At 43.1% G+C, this 18,017-nt stretch overlaps 1 protein-coding gene across 2 annotated transcripts; it reads left to right on the forward strand.

The window, feature by feature from the left end:
- The first annotated feature begins 1,375 nt into the window (after positions 1-1,375).
- On the forward strand, positions 1,376-17,507 carry LOC147890116 (uncharacterized). Of its 2 annotated transcripts, none has more exons than XM_087390882.1 (6): positions 1,376-1,621; positions 1,775-2,034; positions 2,272-2,343; positions 2,580-2,630; positions 2,727-2,789; positions 17,265-17,507. In XM_087390882.1, the coding sequence occupies exons 1-6, from the start codon at positions 1,447-1,449 to the stop codon at positions 17,322-17,324; spliced, it is 681 nt and encodes a 226-aa protein (XP_087247008.1). In that variant the 5' UTR covers positions 1,376-1,446; the 3' UTR covers positions 17,325-17,507. The 2 variants fall into 2 exon arrangements, with proteins under 2 accessions (XP_087247008.1, XP_087247009.1); XM_087390883.1 differs by having other exon boundaries at positions 2,727-2,741.
- Positions 17,508-18,017: the final 510 nt, after the last annotated feature.

Consider the following 18,017-nt stretch of genomic DNA (forward strand, 5'->3'; position numbering starts at 1 on the left):
CATATCTTTATTTTGAATATACGGATATACATTGCATAGACCACAATTTCTTGCAAGTTGAGTAGGATTCTTGTAGTGAATTTGAAAATGAATGCCATTGAGAAGAACTAGACATGGGATCTAGTTAGGAACGAAGTGGATATCAAGTACAAGTCTGATAGGGCACTTGACAAGTAAAAAGCTAGGTTGGTGGCCAAGTGGTTTGCATAGATCAAAGGTCTCAAACTCAGCAACTTGCTTAGGACTCATCTAAGATAACTACAAGGCCAGAGACCTGGATCTATGAGATGACATAGCTAGACATGCACAAATAAATAACAAAGACCCTACATCAAAATGCTCTCTTAAAAAAAAACACCACCACTAAAGAGAAGCACAAAGTGCAATAAAGTGTACCAAAAAGGTTGTATAAGACAAACCCTCAGAGAGAAGGCTAAAGGTGGTGGGAAGTCTACATGAGAGAAAGCTACAAAACAAACACACCACATGTTAGTATTATAAAGCCGTGGCCTAAACCCTAAAGTAATTGTTAGTCTCATGAAATAATCAAGTCAACAAAGGAGAAGCAAACAACAACAAAAAAAGCAAAAAGAAAGACCGTTTCAAGCAAAGCACTCTAACAACAACACAAGCAAAGGAAAGAGGTATTCTTCCTTCTTTTTCCTATCTACTCTATTTTCTTCCCTCCCTTCCTTTTGCATTAGTTACATTGTAGGAAAGGTAGCATGGAATGGAGTTTGGAAAGCAAGGGGCTTGAGAAAATTTGGACCTCATTTGGACATGACCTCATTCAAAGGACCTACATCCTTCAAGGTGCTTGACAAAATTTGGACCTCATTTGGACATGACCTCCTTTAGAGAACCTACATCCTTTTTTTGAGAAAGAAGCTTATCAACTCCTCAAATCTTGAGGAAAGAACCAAACATGAACTCGAAAAAACATAGTACATTTAAAAAAACTGTTAGAAACATGAGAAGCAGTGTTGTCGCAATATGAAGACTTCACCTAGCCGACCTCGATGGACAGGAGTTAGCACACCAATCTGGCGACGAACCAATAGCGTAGTCGCAATATGAAAACCTCAACTGGTAGGCCCCTGATGGACAGGTGTCAGAACACCATCTGGTGGCAAACCACCAGCGTCGTCGCAATCTGAAAACTTCAACCAGGAGCCCTTGATGGGCACACCATCTGGTGGCGAGCCGCTTACGTTGCCACACTCTTGAAAACGTCACTTGGCAACAACGCTTGATGGTGAACAGGTGTTAACACGTGGGTCGCGGCACTGTGAAAAGGTCACCTGGCAGGGAGCCCATAAAGGACATTAACACCTGGGTCGCGGCACTGTGAAAAGGTCACCTGGGAGGGAGCCCATTATGGACAGGTGTGTTAGAACACCAAGTCTAGAGATGTAGAAAGAGGGAGGCTAGAGCTAAGTTGAAGCTATGTCCATTCTCCACTCCTACTACCCTTCATCAGAAGGGCTGTTCCCCTTCCCTTCCACTATCCAAAGGCTTCCTCTACCTCTTCCTCTCATCCGTGTATCTGTCGCGCCATTAAGGTCCTTCCCCAGACCTCCCTTCATTCGCAGACGACCCATCATTCGCTCCACCGCACACGGTCTTGCTCCAATTGAGTATCTCTCTCTGTAGATCTGCTCTTCTGCTTCTCATTCACAATTCAAACGCTTTTGCGCGCCCGTTTTTGGTCTGTCATTTGCAACATGCTCATACCGTTTCCATTGACCGAAAACACCTCTTGGGTATTGGACAGATTCGGCTGTGGTTGAAGCCGCATGGGAGATTCTCGATAACTATAACAAGAATGACGTAAAAGGTGTGGATCAGCCATCTCTTCAAAGCCCTGACGGTCTCTTTGCTTTGGGAGCGTCCGTTTTGGTCGCTGCCCAAGCTGCTCAAGCGGAAGATGGACGCCTGCCTATGCTGGGAATATGCGCTAACGACGCACAAGAAGCCGTAAGAGTGCTTCGGCAGTGGGCCGAAGTCCTAGGCTTTGAGTTCTTCTTGCCAAAGGTATCGCAGTTCTGCGGACATTTTGACGTTAGATCGATTCTCGTATTGGGGATTGGTTTCTCTGCTCCCAGAATTTATTTTCCTCTGAGACAACTTTTCCTGTTTTGTGGAATGCTGTAAGTCGACATTTTTGAAAATGACATTTAGAAGGAACAAAAGGGATAAATCTAGTACTTCTAGGCCCTCTTCTGTATTTTTGTGATGGCTGACACGTGCCCATGTGCCATGCAATGCAAGGTTCTAGATTCAGAACGTGATTTGAGGACTTCGCCTGGTCCAGCTTATCTCAAATGCAATCCTCAGTCCAGAGTTCGCTATTTTCTTTTCTTATGGGTTGAAATTTTGATGCTTCACCGTAGTATCATGAGTCATTGATCTCTGAATTGTTTCGTGACTCAAATGCTGGAATTGGTTTTGCTGACCTTGACCTCGATCCCAGCTCCTTTAGAATGTTGGTGTTGATTTTGTAGATGCTTTGGCTTGCCTAGTCATGTGTTCTTAATGCATTCTGAAACTCGATCGTTTTTTTCCCCTTAAATCCATAGGCGTCCTACCTACAGCCGTATGCAGGGAAGTTCCGGGGCGTAATAGTGCAGGTAATCTTCCAAGAGGGCATGTATTTTAATAGTAGCGTCAAAGTTCTAAGGTGCAGGGGCAAAAATAAAACTATATTGATGTTTATATGTTTGCAGATTGGACAAAAACAAGTAGGACATTTGCCGCTTTCCCTTTTCAACCAGAAGCCTTTTCTGCAGGTTTGCTGGTTCATGCGTTATGTTTGTGATTTACTCTTAAGATTCTCTCTCTCTCTCTCTCTGAAATTTTTGAGCTAAGAAAAAAAGTAGTGTCAATGTGGATTTCCCCGCTCTTCTTAGTTTTCAGTTTCATTTTCCCAAAGAATATATAATCCATATTAAGTGGCTTCAGCTATTTAGAGCTGGAGCAAGAAATCATATGGTTTAGCTGTGTCTGGTTTGTCCCATAGGTTTCTATTGCGATCACTAATAAAACATTTTAAATCATCTCTCTCTGTCCCTCTCTCTCAGTTGTTGTACTTGTTTGTCGAATTCTGTCAGCATAATGTTCTTGTTTCTTGAGGATAGAGTTTCCCACTGAAAGATGCCCCTGACCAGACTGGGCCATATTTCGTGCTTGGAGCTGCCTATGTGGTCCCAACCTGTCACCTAGCAACTCCTCTCTCTCCCTTCAATCAAAAGAGTCCGTGAGCATACGTCCTTATGTTATTTGCTTCTCACCTTAATTTATAAAGTCTCGTCAAGCACCTCCACCTACATGCGCCAGGCAGTGCTTGTATGAGAACCTTGAATCCCCTGATGCACATTTCTTTAAGACATTTCATTGCTTGTATGGACTCCAAGATTAGTTAGCTGGACCAGTTCTACCCGGTTGTGGACTGGCTGGATGGTTTTTTAGTAGATGACAGAGTGGGGCTGGCTTTTATCTTGTATCTGGCTGGGTTAGGGATTCTCGAGGGGCCACATGTCAGCCCATATAGATTCGCCATGCATGGAAGGAATGGGTGCCACACAAAGCATATAATAGTTCAATTTTAGGTGGTTTTTCTGTGTGTAACGTGGGATGTGCACACACCACTTTGTACACTCTAGGGCAGCTGTAACCGGCCTTCAGTTTCCTAAAGGGCAGTAGACCGTAACTATCTTAGCCTATTCATTATTCACAGCCATATTGCATCATTTCCAGCCTCTTAATTTTGTTTTAAACAATACCACTTAGAAACAATTGGAGAAATAATTGGATGGACGCTAGAGTGCCCTTGCTCAATGAAACCAAATACAAGACACCATACTGGCCCCAAACACTTCGCACCCCTTCCGGTATTTGTTTATTTCTTTAGAATGGAAATTGTTCATACAACAAGGGCTCACCCCTTGCACTGCTATCCCTCTGTCAAAGCCAAACATTGGCTACAAATCCTAGTGCACACACTAGTTCCCAATTGCTAGGGCAAGGCTAAGGCATTCACCATTGTCAATGACCAACTGTAGAACTGTCCAAGCATTCCACAAGACATCCAACTTGCTCTAAGGGTCCGGCAGTCCCACAATCCACTGACCAGCCTCTCAGGGCACCAATGGAACATTGGTTTGCCCCCTCATTAAAGTCCTACCCTCTAAAACCAATGACAACATTGGGTTTTCTTGGGCCCAACTTTATGACCCCTCTAAACCTTGCCTTGCCCCTAGCACTTTAGGCCTAGTGTGTGCACCTAGGGATTGAACCCATTCCTAGGGACTTATGGGAATTGTCGCTTCCCTTGGGCTAGTCCCCTAAGCCAAAGTTAGTCACGGTTCATAAATTCACGTCCCCGTGACATACCCTCCTCTTGAAACAGCAAACTATTGAGTTTGCTGCTATAAACATAAACAACCAGCAAAGATGATATGGTTTGCTGCTATAAACATAAACAACCAGCAAAGATGATATAGTCTAGGAGAGCGCGCGAGTCCATCCATATATCAATGCATCATCTGTGTGGAGTGACTAGTACACTCATCATAGAAGTCCCATAGCAGATGTACTGTCAGCAAGCAATACCTCGGGTGAGACATACAGTGTCACCAAGCGACTTCTAGATAGCGTGAGCTTGTCTGTTGACAAGGGAGTAGGTGATGCTCCAGACCTACGCCTTACTGAGCCTGAAGGAGCTACAACCGAAGTCAGCTCAAAGCACAACAACTGAGTGGACTATGCCACTCTGAGTGAAATCTGCTAATTCACTCTCCTCCAATAACTTGAACCACACACACATGGCAATACATAATCCTAGAAAACATAGATCTTGGTACTCGATATCCTTTCAGACTTGCATCATTGCAAGCTGAATCGGTTCAGCCAATCTATGCTACACTTGGATCCTTGCCTCGTGGTTCAAATCAAACACAAATTGGCATGTACTAAATGGATTTACTGCTCGAGCCATGCCGGGCAAAAAGAGCATCCAAAACATGAATGTGATATATGGATTTGTGGCTCTAGCCATGCCGGGCAACAAGAGCAATCCAACACTGGCAGGGAATACTCATCCTGCAATTTACCATAAAGCCTAGAAAGAGGAGACTCTCCATCTTCTGATTGGTACAAAAAGCAACTAACCTGGCGGGGAAGCATAGTTCCCAGGAGTTTCGAAAATGGGGAAATGGTGTTTTGGAGTTTCGGGCACCAGAAGAAACGATGGAAACAGAGTTTTGGTTTTTAAGGTTAATAAAATATATATTATATATGTAATTATTATTAATACATATGTCATACAACAATGCCTGAGAGGACAATAAGGAGGAGAGGAGAGGGCAAGGGCTGAGGAGAGCAAGGAGCAGAGGGCAACAGCTGAGGAGAGCAAGGAGGAGAGGTTGGAGAGGAGAGCAAGGAGGAGAGGGGAGGAGAGGGCAAGGGCTGAGGAGAACAAGGAGGATATGCTAGAGAGGAGGGCAAGGAGGAGGGGCAGTGGGCTGAGAGGGGGGTTGTAGGATGAGAGGAGAGCAAGAGGAGAGGTTGGAGAGGGAGAGCAAAAACTGCCCTGCCTTACCCGCCGATGGGTTTCTAATTTCTTACTCGGTGGTTGAGGCGCGCGTGTGTGTGTGCTGGTACTTTTGCTTCTATAGCTGAGCATTGCTGTCTACAAGCTCTTACATTGCTGCTCTATATATACGTTTCCTTATATAAACTCCAGAGGCACTGCAAAAGCACAAAACCCAAAAAAAAATAAAAAATAAAAAAATTTGGATCCTGTTTGAAACGCCGTTTCTGGTTTCGGAAATGGCGAATCGTTTTGGATGCTCAGGCGTTTATGGGCACTATGCAGGTGTCACAATCAGCTAACATACTACCTGTTCAATCCTCTCTAGCCAACGATCAATCACGGGGAGGCACTCAATTTTCTTGCCAGTCAATTCTCGGTGACAGCAAACACTCAGAACCACACCATACGTGAAGGCTCCAGCTTGCATATTCCACGAAGCCCCAATTCCCTAGATGGATCTAGTATGCCACATGTCTACATTCTAGGGTACCTCTTAAATGCATATTTACTATCTCTCTCTTAGGATATCAATATATTCACTTGCCCCTAGGCACATTTCCCACTTAATGCATTTAAGACCCATTGCCTTAGACCCATCTAGTCAGTGCCTTGTCACCCTCATCAAGGACCTTGACATTAACCCCTTTGACCATTTACATGAAGCCCAAATAAATATAATACAAACATTGATCCTTTATAAAGGAAAATGTCGACTGACCCTTTCGAGGTCATGTTGCCTCAACTTGAGTGTAATATTCCTTCCCTCTTCAGGCATCAACGTCCCCGATGATAAAGTCTGGGAACACTCTTGTAACTGGTATACGGATTTCTAGGTAGCTTCTGATAGAGATAAACCATGCCATGCAACCAACACCGTGGGTATCTTTCGATTGCGTACTTGCATTGTTCCTCGGTCTAGGATTCTTGTTGGTTTGCGTCCTGCATTATCCTCTATCTCTTGAAACAAAACAACATCCTCGATTAGTGAGTCACCAGTATGCAAAAATTTCTTTAAACGAGAAACATGAAACACTGGGTGCATCTTACAACCCTGTGGTAATTCTAATTTATAGGCCACCTTGCCTATTCTTTTTAGAATTAACCACGGCCCACAATATCGGGGTGATAACTTAGCACACTCTCTTGCAATGAAAGACTTTGAGTGCGAAGGAACTCTGAGAAAAACTTTTTCTCCTTCCTTAAACTCCCTAACGGATCTGTTTTCATCTGCATACGCCTTAGCTCTATCCATAGCTTGGTGGATGTTAGCTCTCGCAAGTGCTAGCATCGCCCGCATCTGAACCACAAAGTTTGCGGCACTAGGCACTTTCTGAGGTACTCCAACTGTAATTGGATTTGCTAGTCTATAACCATAGTTCAGCTCAAACGGATTGGACCCTGTAGAGGAATGTTTTCTATCATTGTAGGCAAATTCTAACAATGGCAACCATTTGTCCCACGTATGTTGCCTCAATGAAACATATGCTCTAAGCATATCCTCTGAAATTTGGTTGATTCTTTCTGTCTGACCATCCGTTTTTGGATGATCCCCACTACTCATTTCCAACTCAGTCCTTAGTGTCTCAAACACTGTAGTCCAAAAATGACTAGTAAATTTGACATCCCTGTCTGACACTATGGATTTGGGTAATCCATGCAAACGAAATATATGTTTAAACAAATCCGCCACTTGCGGGGTACTAACAGACTCTCTAGTTGGAATGAAGTGAGCCATCTTGGTAAGACAATCAACTACCACAAGGATAGAATGATATCCACCTTGTGTCGTAGGCAGACCTACAATAAAGTCCATGGAAATGCTCTCCCACCTACCTAGTGGTATTTCCAAAGGTTGTAAAAGTCCGGGTGGCTTCACCCGCTCTGCCTTACTTACCTGATACGAAAAACGTATCATATAGTCATGAATATGTTTTTTTATTTTTGGCCAAAAGAAATCTCGCTTCACGAGATCATATGTTTTCTCGACTCTTGGATGTCCCGCACATGGGCTATCATGGCATTGTTAAATGACTCTCTGTTTGAGATCATTCTGATTAGGTACTACTACCTTGCCATTTCTTTTCAGCATACCATCTTTTATGGTATATCTTGCATAAGTTTGGCCTTTTCTGGATGCCATGTCACCCTTTTTCCCGGGTTTGAATACATGAGCCTTAGGCCAAAGGCTCTGGACAAACTTGTCCATCTTTTGAGTTTCTCTAATCTCGGTCATTAGAGCACTCTCTAATCCTGTGAAACTCATATTATGCATAATGCGTGACAACGCATGCGTGACAACGCATCAGCAACTTTATTATCCTTCCCTCTTCGGTACCGAATCGTCAAGTTAAACTCTTGCATGAGTTCTGCCCACCTAGCTTGGCGGCCTCTCAAGTCAGGTTGTTTATAAAAATGTTTCAGATCCTATCGCAATGCCACTTGCGTCGGTTTCAAGGAAAAACGGTTTCTGGGGATCAACTATTTTTAACACCGGTCCTGAGACCATAGCTTGTTTTATGGTGTTAAAACTCTCTTGTTGATTTTGTCCCCTTATAAAAGGTACTTTATCTGAGGGCAGATCAGTCAACGACGATACTATTTTAGAATATCCTTTGATATGTCTTAGATAAAATTGGAAAAATCCCAAGAATGATCACAAAGCGGTCAAACTGTGAGGGATAGGCCAAGTCAGTACCGCAGGCACTTTCTTTGGATCCATTTCTACCCCCTCAGGAGTAATAATGAATCCTAAATATTCAAGTCTTACCATACACAGTACAGTTTTCTTTTTATTTACATAAAGACTGGCTTTCCTCAAAGTATTGAACACTATTCTTAAGTGTTCATGATGCTCAGCAATATTTTTGTTGAACACAAGAATATTGTCAATAAAATATACTACAAACTTCTTGATATACAGACGTAGTAAATCGTTCATAAGCATAATGAATGTAGTTGAAGCATTGGTAAGTCTAAACGGCATTACCAAAAACTCATAATGTCCAAACCTGCTTCTAAAAGTGGTTTTATGCACATCCTCGGCTCTAATACGGATCTGATGGTAGCCACATTTAAGATCTTACTGAAAATTACGGCCCCATGTAACGCATCTAGCAAATCATCGATTCGAGCCATCGGATACCTGTGCTTAATAGTGATATTATTCAATGCTCTGTAATCTATACATAGGCGAAAAGTATCATCTTTCTTTTTTTAAAATATCACTGGCGAAGCAAAAGGTGAGAAACTGGGTTGAATCTGCCCCAGCTTGAGGTATTCTTCCAGTTGTCTTCGTACCTCCACTTCTTCGGTAAAACTTAATCTATAGGGAGGTCTATTTACTGGTTCTGCCCCCAGGATTAGTTCAATCTTATGTTGAACATTCCGCTCTGGAGGTAACCCATAAGGTAACTCGTCCCTAAGACAATCAGAGAACTCTACTATTTGATCAGCCAACTTGGCCATCTCTCCATTTTGGGTAACATCAGTGCTAGCCGAAGAACCATCAATTGGCTCTACCGATGCTGTACAAAGAAACAAAAACTCTTCTTGAGCTTTTCGAACTTCCATTAAGGAAACCAACGGTCCTTGAGGTATATCTTTTTCACCTCGTAAGACATACATTACACATCATTCATCTTGAATTGATAAATGTGCTTTTTCTAATCTATGGCTGGATTCTTCCTAGAATGCCAAGCCTTACCTAGGGCTATGTCTGCGTGAGCAAGCTTTGTCATTTTAAAATCAAGCTTCTCAGCATAGTCCTAAATTTGAAGTTCCAATTGGGTAACCCTTTGGTCCCATACTTCAGTTGAACTTCCGTCCGCGCCATTTTGACTGTATATGCATAGTCAGATGGGCTAGTCTTTAATTTCAGTCTCTTTATAAGCTTGGAGTTAATTACATTGTGCGTTGACACTGAGTCAAACAACACAATGACCTCATGATTGGCTACTTGCTCCTTCATCTTAATTAACTCCGTATCGTTAAAGACTGTATACCCCGTTGTTGCGGGCTTTGATAGGACATTATCAGGTGTACTGGTTACTAGCTTAGCAATAGACACACATAACAAAACAGGTACTGAGCTTTGAGAAGATCCCGCTAGCTGAATCTACATCTGTTCTGCTCTGGGACTTTCCTTCATTTCCACGTCGCATTTTGAAATCACCATCTCAGCCATCTAACGATCTTTGTTTCGTGGACAATCTTTCCACTGATGAGACTGAAGGCATCCAAAACACAAGCCCTCTCTCCTTGCTTTTTCTCTTTGCTTTGGGTTCAAAGAAGACTTTGACCAAGCTCGGTCTGCCATTGGTGTTACTTTTCTTTTCACTCCAATGGTGGTACTTGGTTTATGTCATCCTGCTTCAACATGTATCCACTTGCTTGGTACTATTTCTTTTTGTTTTTCAATAGTATGCTTATTATGTTTTCCTACTGTTCAGTTACGGACAATGGGGACTAGGTCTAGCATTTGAGGGTGGACCCCCTTGCTTGGGGCTATGGGCATTAGTGACCCACAAGAGTGATGGCCTCTCTTTGAGAGGGACATCTGGAAACCACATCCCACCTGAGTACCCAAACATGGGACCAATCAAATGCACAGATTGCATACCGACCTAGGAACCATTCAAGAGAATGTTCCCTGAGCTTGGGTGTGGGCCTGGCAGCATGCCAAGAGTAATGGAGATACAAGATAAGACGACAAAAAAATGAGCTCAGTATGGCTCAATGATGACCTTAGAGTACGTCAATAGATAGTCTAAGCTGTTAGGAACCCGTGGGTGCGATCAGAATTGAATTATGACAACTTTGAAATTTTAGGGTTTTTGGGAGTGACACGTGGCAGACTGCCACATGGAATTTGAGCTGGCAGGTCAGTCCACCTGTGCCACACATGTGGCAGCATGCATGGCAAGTGGCAGGGCATGCAGGCCAAGTGTTTGGCCCCAAATCTGGTAGATTTGGGGCAGGTTGTGGGCTGTCCTCTTTGGGACTGCAGCCCACCAAAAATCTGGGACAAGTGTCCACCTTCCACTCTAGGCCTGGGGGGGGGGCTGAGCCTATAAAAGAAGGCCTCTTCCCTTCATTCCTTACATGAAAAATTCGTCACTTTTCTTCTCCCTCCTTTTGGATGATGCAGCAGAACCTCTCCAGCTCCTTGGGTGCAGCCAGCTTCTCCCTAGGCCATTCTCTCACCTCAGCAGCACTTTCTCTCTCTACAACAGTACATTCTCTCTCTACAGTTCCAGCCCCTCCTCTTCTCTCTCTACAACAGTACATTCTCTCTCTACAGTTCCAGCCCCTCCTCTTCAGAAATCTGCCCCCTCTTAGCTCTTCTGGAACAGCAGCAGCATCCTCTCTCCTTCTCCTAGCCTGGAGCAGCCGCAGCCCCTTTCTCTCTCCTGCTGCAATCTTTCTCTCTCTACTGCAGAATTTCTCTCTCTACTGTTCCAGCCCATTTCCCTTGCAGAAATCTGCCTTTCTGTGCACCTTTGGATCCTCTCTTACATCCCCTCCCTTGGGAATTGGCACTCTCTCTCTACAGCTATCACTCCATAAAGGCTTTCTCTCTCTAGCCTACAGGCTGTTTTTCTACACTCTCCTCACCCAAGGTAGCTTCAGAAGCATCAAGGACTCATCTACAAAAGGGTCAAGTCACGAAGGGAGCTTGTATTGTCAAGTTTATCTCATTTACAGCACTATTTCATGTTGTTTCTACTATCTTTCTAGAAACTAGTGCTTGTCTCTAATGTTGGATGTAAGTGGTGATTGTTGCAGGCTTCTTCCTTGTGGATTGGGCAAGCCAAGAGTTGAAACCTGAGCTTGAAGTTCTCCTTTTTGTTGTCTACCTTGCACATATGCTCTTGAGTCTTGTATCTAGGTCCTAGGTTTTCACTGAGTTCATCAGTTTGGAAGGTGCATTGCACCTTGGTCTTGTATCTCCATTTTCAAGAATAAAGTGAGCCTGGATAAGGGGGGGGCCCGTCTTGGCCCCTCAATCATATTCCAATTTCCAATGATGTCACTTTGTGTTTAAGCTGTATAAGTCTTAATTCCAGCTCAATTGCAAACTCTTAAGTTCAAGTATATGTGTTTGGCAACTCGCAATCATCTCATTCAAACGCCTTTGCAAAATCCGTTGTCTGAATTGATAGAAAGCACCGAGTAGTCTACAATTTAGGAGTCTCAATTGGCTTCGCCTGCTTGGCTTGACCACTAGGCTATGAGGCACTCCCTTTGCTAATCCACTTCTTCTTAAACCCAGTTTTCTTTGGGTACTCATACCGAGTCCCAACCTGCACAAACCCACTTGGTCTGTTTCCTTTGGCATCCTCATAGTTTAGGGCTATGGCAATTGCTTCATCTAGCGTGTTCGCATACGTAGCCCGAACTTCTATCTTGATCTAATCATTCAGTCCAAAGATAAAATCTTTTACCTGGATTGTCTGAGGTAAAGGTTCATAAACTTTCATTACACTTTCTCTGAACTTATCAGTGTATTCCGCCACTGATAAATTTCTTTGACGAAGGTTTCAATACTGATCCCAAGCTCGGGATGCTTCGTCAGGAGGTAAGAAGTGTTTTCTAAATTCCTTTTTAAACCCCTCCCAAGTAGTGGATGCCACTCCATCTTTCTGTTGTTTTATCCACCACCTATCCGCTACCTCATTAAACATATGGGTGACCTCGCGGATCGTCAGGAGGTAAGAAGTGTTTTCTAAATTCCTTTTTAAACCCCTTCCAAGTAGTGGATGCCACTCTATCTTTCTGCTGTTTTATCCACCACCTATCCGCTACCTCATTAAACATATTGGTGACCTCGTGGATTTTCTTCATATCATTTCTGATCACAAATGGTGAAGGCCTCTTCCCATTTGTGTAAATCGGAACCACGGTCAGACATCTGACTAGAATACTTTTCTTGGCCTATAATTGGCAATATTAGGCACCTTAGCCCTCCTAGGCTCGACCGTATGAACACTGGATTTAGGCTTCATTTGAGCTTTACCCTTCTCTTCACGAGATGGTCTAGCAAACATACTATGAACCATTTTTCTGAGCTTGGATTGCCCTACATTTGCTTGTAATTGTTGCGCTAAAATTTGTTGCAAGGCATCCTCCAATAATGCAATTCTACTAGACAATGTATGGCCTGCTGGGCATGACACTTGCGGGGTTGGCCGGACTCTCGATTCTACATGACCACCCTTGAAGCTTCTTCTTCCACTTCCATTTAGGTCGATTGGGGTTTTTTTTTAATTTTAAAAATAGCACTCTATATAAACTGTAAGTACAAACTGCCACAACTTCCCTATGCTAGGGAATGCTTGCAATCCAGACAACTACAACTTGGCAATTGAAAGAACCACGCCTTCCCCACGCCTTCCCTATACTAGGGAGATATCAGCAATCTTTAGTAACGGGAGAGAACCAAACCCACAATAAAATTTTGAAACTCAAATAACTCCAAGGCATGAAGAAATAGAAAGCTCCCTGTAAGCCACTCCCAATCTATATTTATGATCTGTCCTGCAACCACTTGCCTTTACGTTGGATTCAAGAGAAGATCAGCCTCCGTTATAAACAAATACCCAAGCTCCAGCCTCTCTTTTGGACCTCCCAGCCAAATCTCTGTGCCAGCATACATACTTTAAAAATTCACATCTGCACCGTCACACAAACCATCCAACGCCTGATTGTCCTTTTCTTCTCCACGCCGTGCGCCTACAATCTTGACGACGCTGAGCGTCTACTGGACACATCTGTTGGTGCAGCCGTCGATGGTAGTGTTGTCTTCCGGCAAGATTTGCTTACTGTGCCTTTGGCTGGACCAAAACTTTAGTGGAAGGAATCTAGAAGGAGGCAGGAACGATTGATTGCTCGATGTTTCGAAGGAAGGAGCTCATCAATGACGAAGCGATTGAAGGAGGTGATGTTTTGGCAATCAACAAGCTCTTTGGAAATCTGTAATATGTGCGCTTCAAATGTCGACTGACCCTTCCGGGGTCATGTTGCCTCAACTTGAGCGTAACAGCAGGGAAGAACCATCCTTCTAATTGCAATGCAAAACTAGTAGGGAATAACCATCTTGAACATAGCAATGCAGCCTAGAAAGAGGAGACTCTCCAATTTCTGGCTGTTACAATAGTCTACCAAAATTACAGCTTCTTACCAAAGAAAAACAAATCTCCTAGCACATGTGGCTGTCCTTTTTCTCTTCTTGCGCTCCCATAGGTTGTTTCCGTTTACGATTGGGACAAATCTTTGGCATGATGGCCCTCCTCTTTGCAAAGGAAACAGTTTCCAGTTTCAAATAGGGCTTGCCGTTCGTGAGGAGACAATCTCTCTCTGGTACTAGGCTTACTATCAGGCGTCGGGTCCACATCAAACTTGACTTTAGTCGTCTTGGCAAATTTCCTTTTCGTGAAAGAGTCATCCTATTGCCTACCTTTGAACCCCAGAGTCATCCCTTGCATGAGGGCATAGGCTGTGCTGAGACATGTTGGAGACCCTTGTCTTGGTGCAATAGTCATGAAGCTCCTTTGGCAGCCCACAACAATACTTTTCCACCTACTCGGATAGTGATACAGTCCTATACGAACTGACTGGCAATAAGGCCTCCCAGAACTTTTTATTATACTCTTCGAGGTTCTTACAATTTGTGGCATCCAGCTTATGCCATGCTGTCATGATACCCTCTTTAAAAGTGGTGATGAGCCAAGCAGATGAGAAAACTTGCTTGAACTCAACCCAAGTGTTAGGGGCTTTACCTTGCAAAAACAAATTGGTCCACCATTGGAGTGCATTATCCTTCAAGAAGGTGTCTGCTTTGCAAACTTTGGAAGACAAATGACCACCGGAGTAGTTAGCATCAAACTGTTTCACAAATGTCAGAGCCTTCAATCTGTCCTGCATCCCATTGAAGGTTTCAAACTGCACAGCTGCCCCTCCGTCCTTATGATCTTTCAGCTTGCCTTTGGGAGTAAGATTATCATAAACGGGGGGCTGTAAATATGGTGGAGGCATCGTGGATCCCATATTCTGTGCCATACTGCATGTGCCCATGGTGGGGTTGACCATTCCAGGTCCCATTCCCTGCATCTGTGGCATATTCCAAGTGCTGCTCATCATTCCAGGCATCCCTGTCTGCATACCGGGCTGCATCCCTATGTTTGCAAACATCATATTGGCATTTGCAGGGGGCATTCCTCCGACCATGTGCTGCTGGAAATTCTGCATTGCGGCCTGCATGCTGCCCACATAACCGCTTGGCATTCCGGACCCTTCTGTGGGCTGTGCCACCATTGCCTGGAAAACTGATCCCCCTCCAAAGTATCCTGGATGCATCATGGGCTGAGGGAGGACTTGCTGTCCTTGATTGACTGAATGAAAATTATTGGCATTACCCGCTATAGGGGTAACTATGGGCATCTCTAGTGGCTGTCCACTGAAAGATACATGCATGTGAGTCTTCTTATGCTTCTTTTGCTTCTTCTGAGCTGTCTTTTTGCTTCCAGGGGGAGCATTACTATCAGGAGAAGCTTGCATAATCTCCATGAAAGTCTGTTGCAACTGTGATAGGGCTCTCACTGCACTTTGCATTCGCAACTGGATCAAGCTGCTCCGCCTCATCTACCTCGTCTTGCGAGTCCTCAGTGGCATGCTTAGAAGGAACATGCTGTCCCTCATCATTCTGTTCTTCTTCACCCTAATTGGTCTTGTGCTCCTCCTCAAAGCCGTCTTCTTCTTGCTCGGAGATAGTCAATTTGCATTTAGAACCTTTAATCATTGATTGCCCAAACTTTTGGTGGTTGTGTTAGAATGTGTTTCCGTAAAAAGGAGAAATGTTTAGAATTTCAAGCTCTACACTCTAACAACCATCACATGGTCTAATTTATTCCTTAAGGTGTTGTTTTTCTAGAAAACATGCATTTTCCTAAACCGATAATGAAGAGTCTCGGTGTGACATGATTGCTGGTAATATGGCTGTAACAAAAATGCAATGGGGCTTTCTTCACCCAACACTACCAAGGCTCACCTCTGTAGGGAGATGGTGATTGTCACAGCTATGGAACCACTGTAACCGGCCTTCAATTTCCTAAAGGGCAGTAGACCATAACTATCTTAGCTTATTCATTATTCACAGCCATATTGCATCATTTCCAGCCACTTAATTTTGTTTTGAACAATAGAAACAGGTGGAGAAATAACTGGATGGAGGCTAGAGTGCCCCTGCTCAATGAAACCAAATACAAGACACCACACTGGTCCCAAACACCTGGCGCCCCTTCCGGTATTTGTTTATTTCTTTAGAATGGAAAGTGTTCATACAACAAGGGCTCTTCCTTGCACTGTGTTTCAAGCTATTCCTCTATCAAAGCCAAACATTGGCTACAACCTGCATTCAATCCTAGTGCACACCCTAGTTTCCAACTGCCAGGGTAAGGCTAAGGCATTCACCATTGTCTATGACCAACTGTAGAATTGTCCAAACATTCCACAAGACATCCAACTTGCTCTACAGGTCCGGTAGTCCCACAATCCATTGACCAGCCTCTCAGGGCGACAATGCATCATCACAGATCTCAAACTGGATAAGTGACCTCAATACAGGAAGAAAATCCACACACTACCCCTATGACAACCATCTGGTCTCACCCCTTGTAACTGGGTGTCAATTCACAACCTGAATGGCCAAGAGGGGACTTCCAACAGCAAAGGAGCAACAACAAGCTTCCAAAATGACCAAGTGCAATCAAAGTGAAAGGGATAGTGACAAGAGAACTCAAACCAGTTTCAAATGGCTTCAATCCAGCTCCAAATGGTGCTCTTTCTCAGACACTCCTAATCTCGGGCATATGTCCAAGCTCCTGTTCGCTCATCTTGATTAATTCTGTGACAATGATAGTATCATCTAGTGTGGAGGCCTCTCTGTTGTGCTGGAGATGAAGTGGTTGCTGGCTTTTCTCCTTCATTAAAGACATACTGTTTATAGTGATGCAAATTTTTGTCCTTGAGATTTTTCAACTTGCATAGTAACTAAGAAAGATGAGCCTTATCATCTAGCTTCTTTGTGATTTTAATGCAATAATGCATTCTCCTCTGCTATGAAGGTGTTGAGAGCCTTAGAAGGACTTTGATTGAGAAGATATATCTGCAATGTTGTAAATCTTTTCTTTCAGCTACTCTCGAGTATAGGTTGGCAATTACCATGTTCTCTGCAATAATAATAATAAGGTTTGCCTATATGGCATATTTTTACTTGCTTTTCTTGTTCACCTTTTCTATAAACCGGCTGAAAGCTTCCAATTTGTGTGTAAGAAAGTATGTTGACGTCATCTGGAATATTTATGCATGGAAATTTGAAGTTTTGTGCCCCCTACGGATTAGTTTGAGTTGGACCAGCAAGATCAGAAAAGCTGTGATTGCAAACAGTGATTTCTCCTGAACACCTTTGAAGAAGTGAATGGAGGAGATCTAAATCATCCTTACCCACATGAGTGGGTCTCTGTGCTTCTGTTCTTTGTTTGTAGTCTCTCCAATGTTTCTCTCCAATGTTCAAGCACCATTTGTATGTAAGGATAAAATAACATGTACCTTACATGAATGGGTAGAGATGCTTCCTTGACTTAGCACTCAAGTATGTATTTTTCCGACTTTGCAGGACCAAGGGTACAAAGCCAACCACAACAGTGGACATGATGCAGGATCCATTGGTTTGTAATAGGTGTAGATGCTTATTAATGGTGACAGTGTATTTTTACTTTGGGCCTTGTATCCAATTGGTATAAATAGGAAATTAATTATTTGCATCTCAACTAGATACAATGCCCACTTTGTCATTTCACCTCAATTGGTAAAAAAAGGAAAAATAATTATTTGCATCTCAAATAATATTTTGCCAGAGTTTTCCCCTGGGTCATTTCACATCAATCTTTGTTTAACATGCATATACTAAATTTGCTTGCTATAACGTTTTTCCCGTATTTTGAGAACTCCGATGAAGGATGTTATTAGTAGTATTTAGACCTTGAATTGCACGTTTGGTTGAGGTGCTGCTTCGATTGGCCAAAGCTACAAGAAAAGCCAAGGCAACGCTAATTGTTATTTCTAGATACATTAGATACTTTTTTTGCCTTACATGCCCTAGTTGTGGCTAACTAATATTGTAACAATTTCTTCTATTTTCTGTGACGAATTTTAAATGTTGTGTGAAGTGAGACAAATTTGGCTAGCTCCTATTTTGGAAAGATGATGATGAAAATAATTTCATCTTCAGAATCAATTGTTGCTTAATCCGAAAAATCTGCATTGAATTTTGAACAGCCATGACTAATTGCCAGCCCTCATTTTGGCTGAGTATGCACTTCTTTTCTAAAAGTATTACGAACGTCAAATTGTTGAGCACTGTTTAAAA

This window comes from Dipteris shenzhenensis, chromosome 19, assembly GCF_047967505.1.
Source record: "Dipteris shenzhenensis isolate YYH24624 ecotype China chromosome 19, Dip_SZ_1.0, whole genome shotgun sequence".
NCBI lineage: Eukaryota > Viridiplantae > Streptophyta > Polypodiopsida > Gleicheniales > Dipteridaceae > Dipteris > Dipteris shenzhenensis.

What these genes read in the sequence shown, in the direction of transcription:
- LOC147890116 (XM_087390882.1), top strand. Translation starts at nt 1,447, where the DNA reads ATGTCCATTCTCCACTCCTACTACCCTTCATCAGAAGGGCTGTTCCCC. An exon ending in CATTCGCTCCACCGCACACG is followed by an intron (nt 1,622 to 1,774) that starts GTCTTGCTCCAA and finishes GGTATTGGACAG; the next exon opens with ATTCGGCTGTGGTTGAAGCC. An exon ending in TCCGGGGCGTAATAGTGCAG is followed by an intron (nt 2,631 to 2,726) that starts GTAATCTTCCAA and finishes ATATGTTTGCAG; the next exon opens with ATTGGACAAAAACAAGTAGG.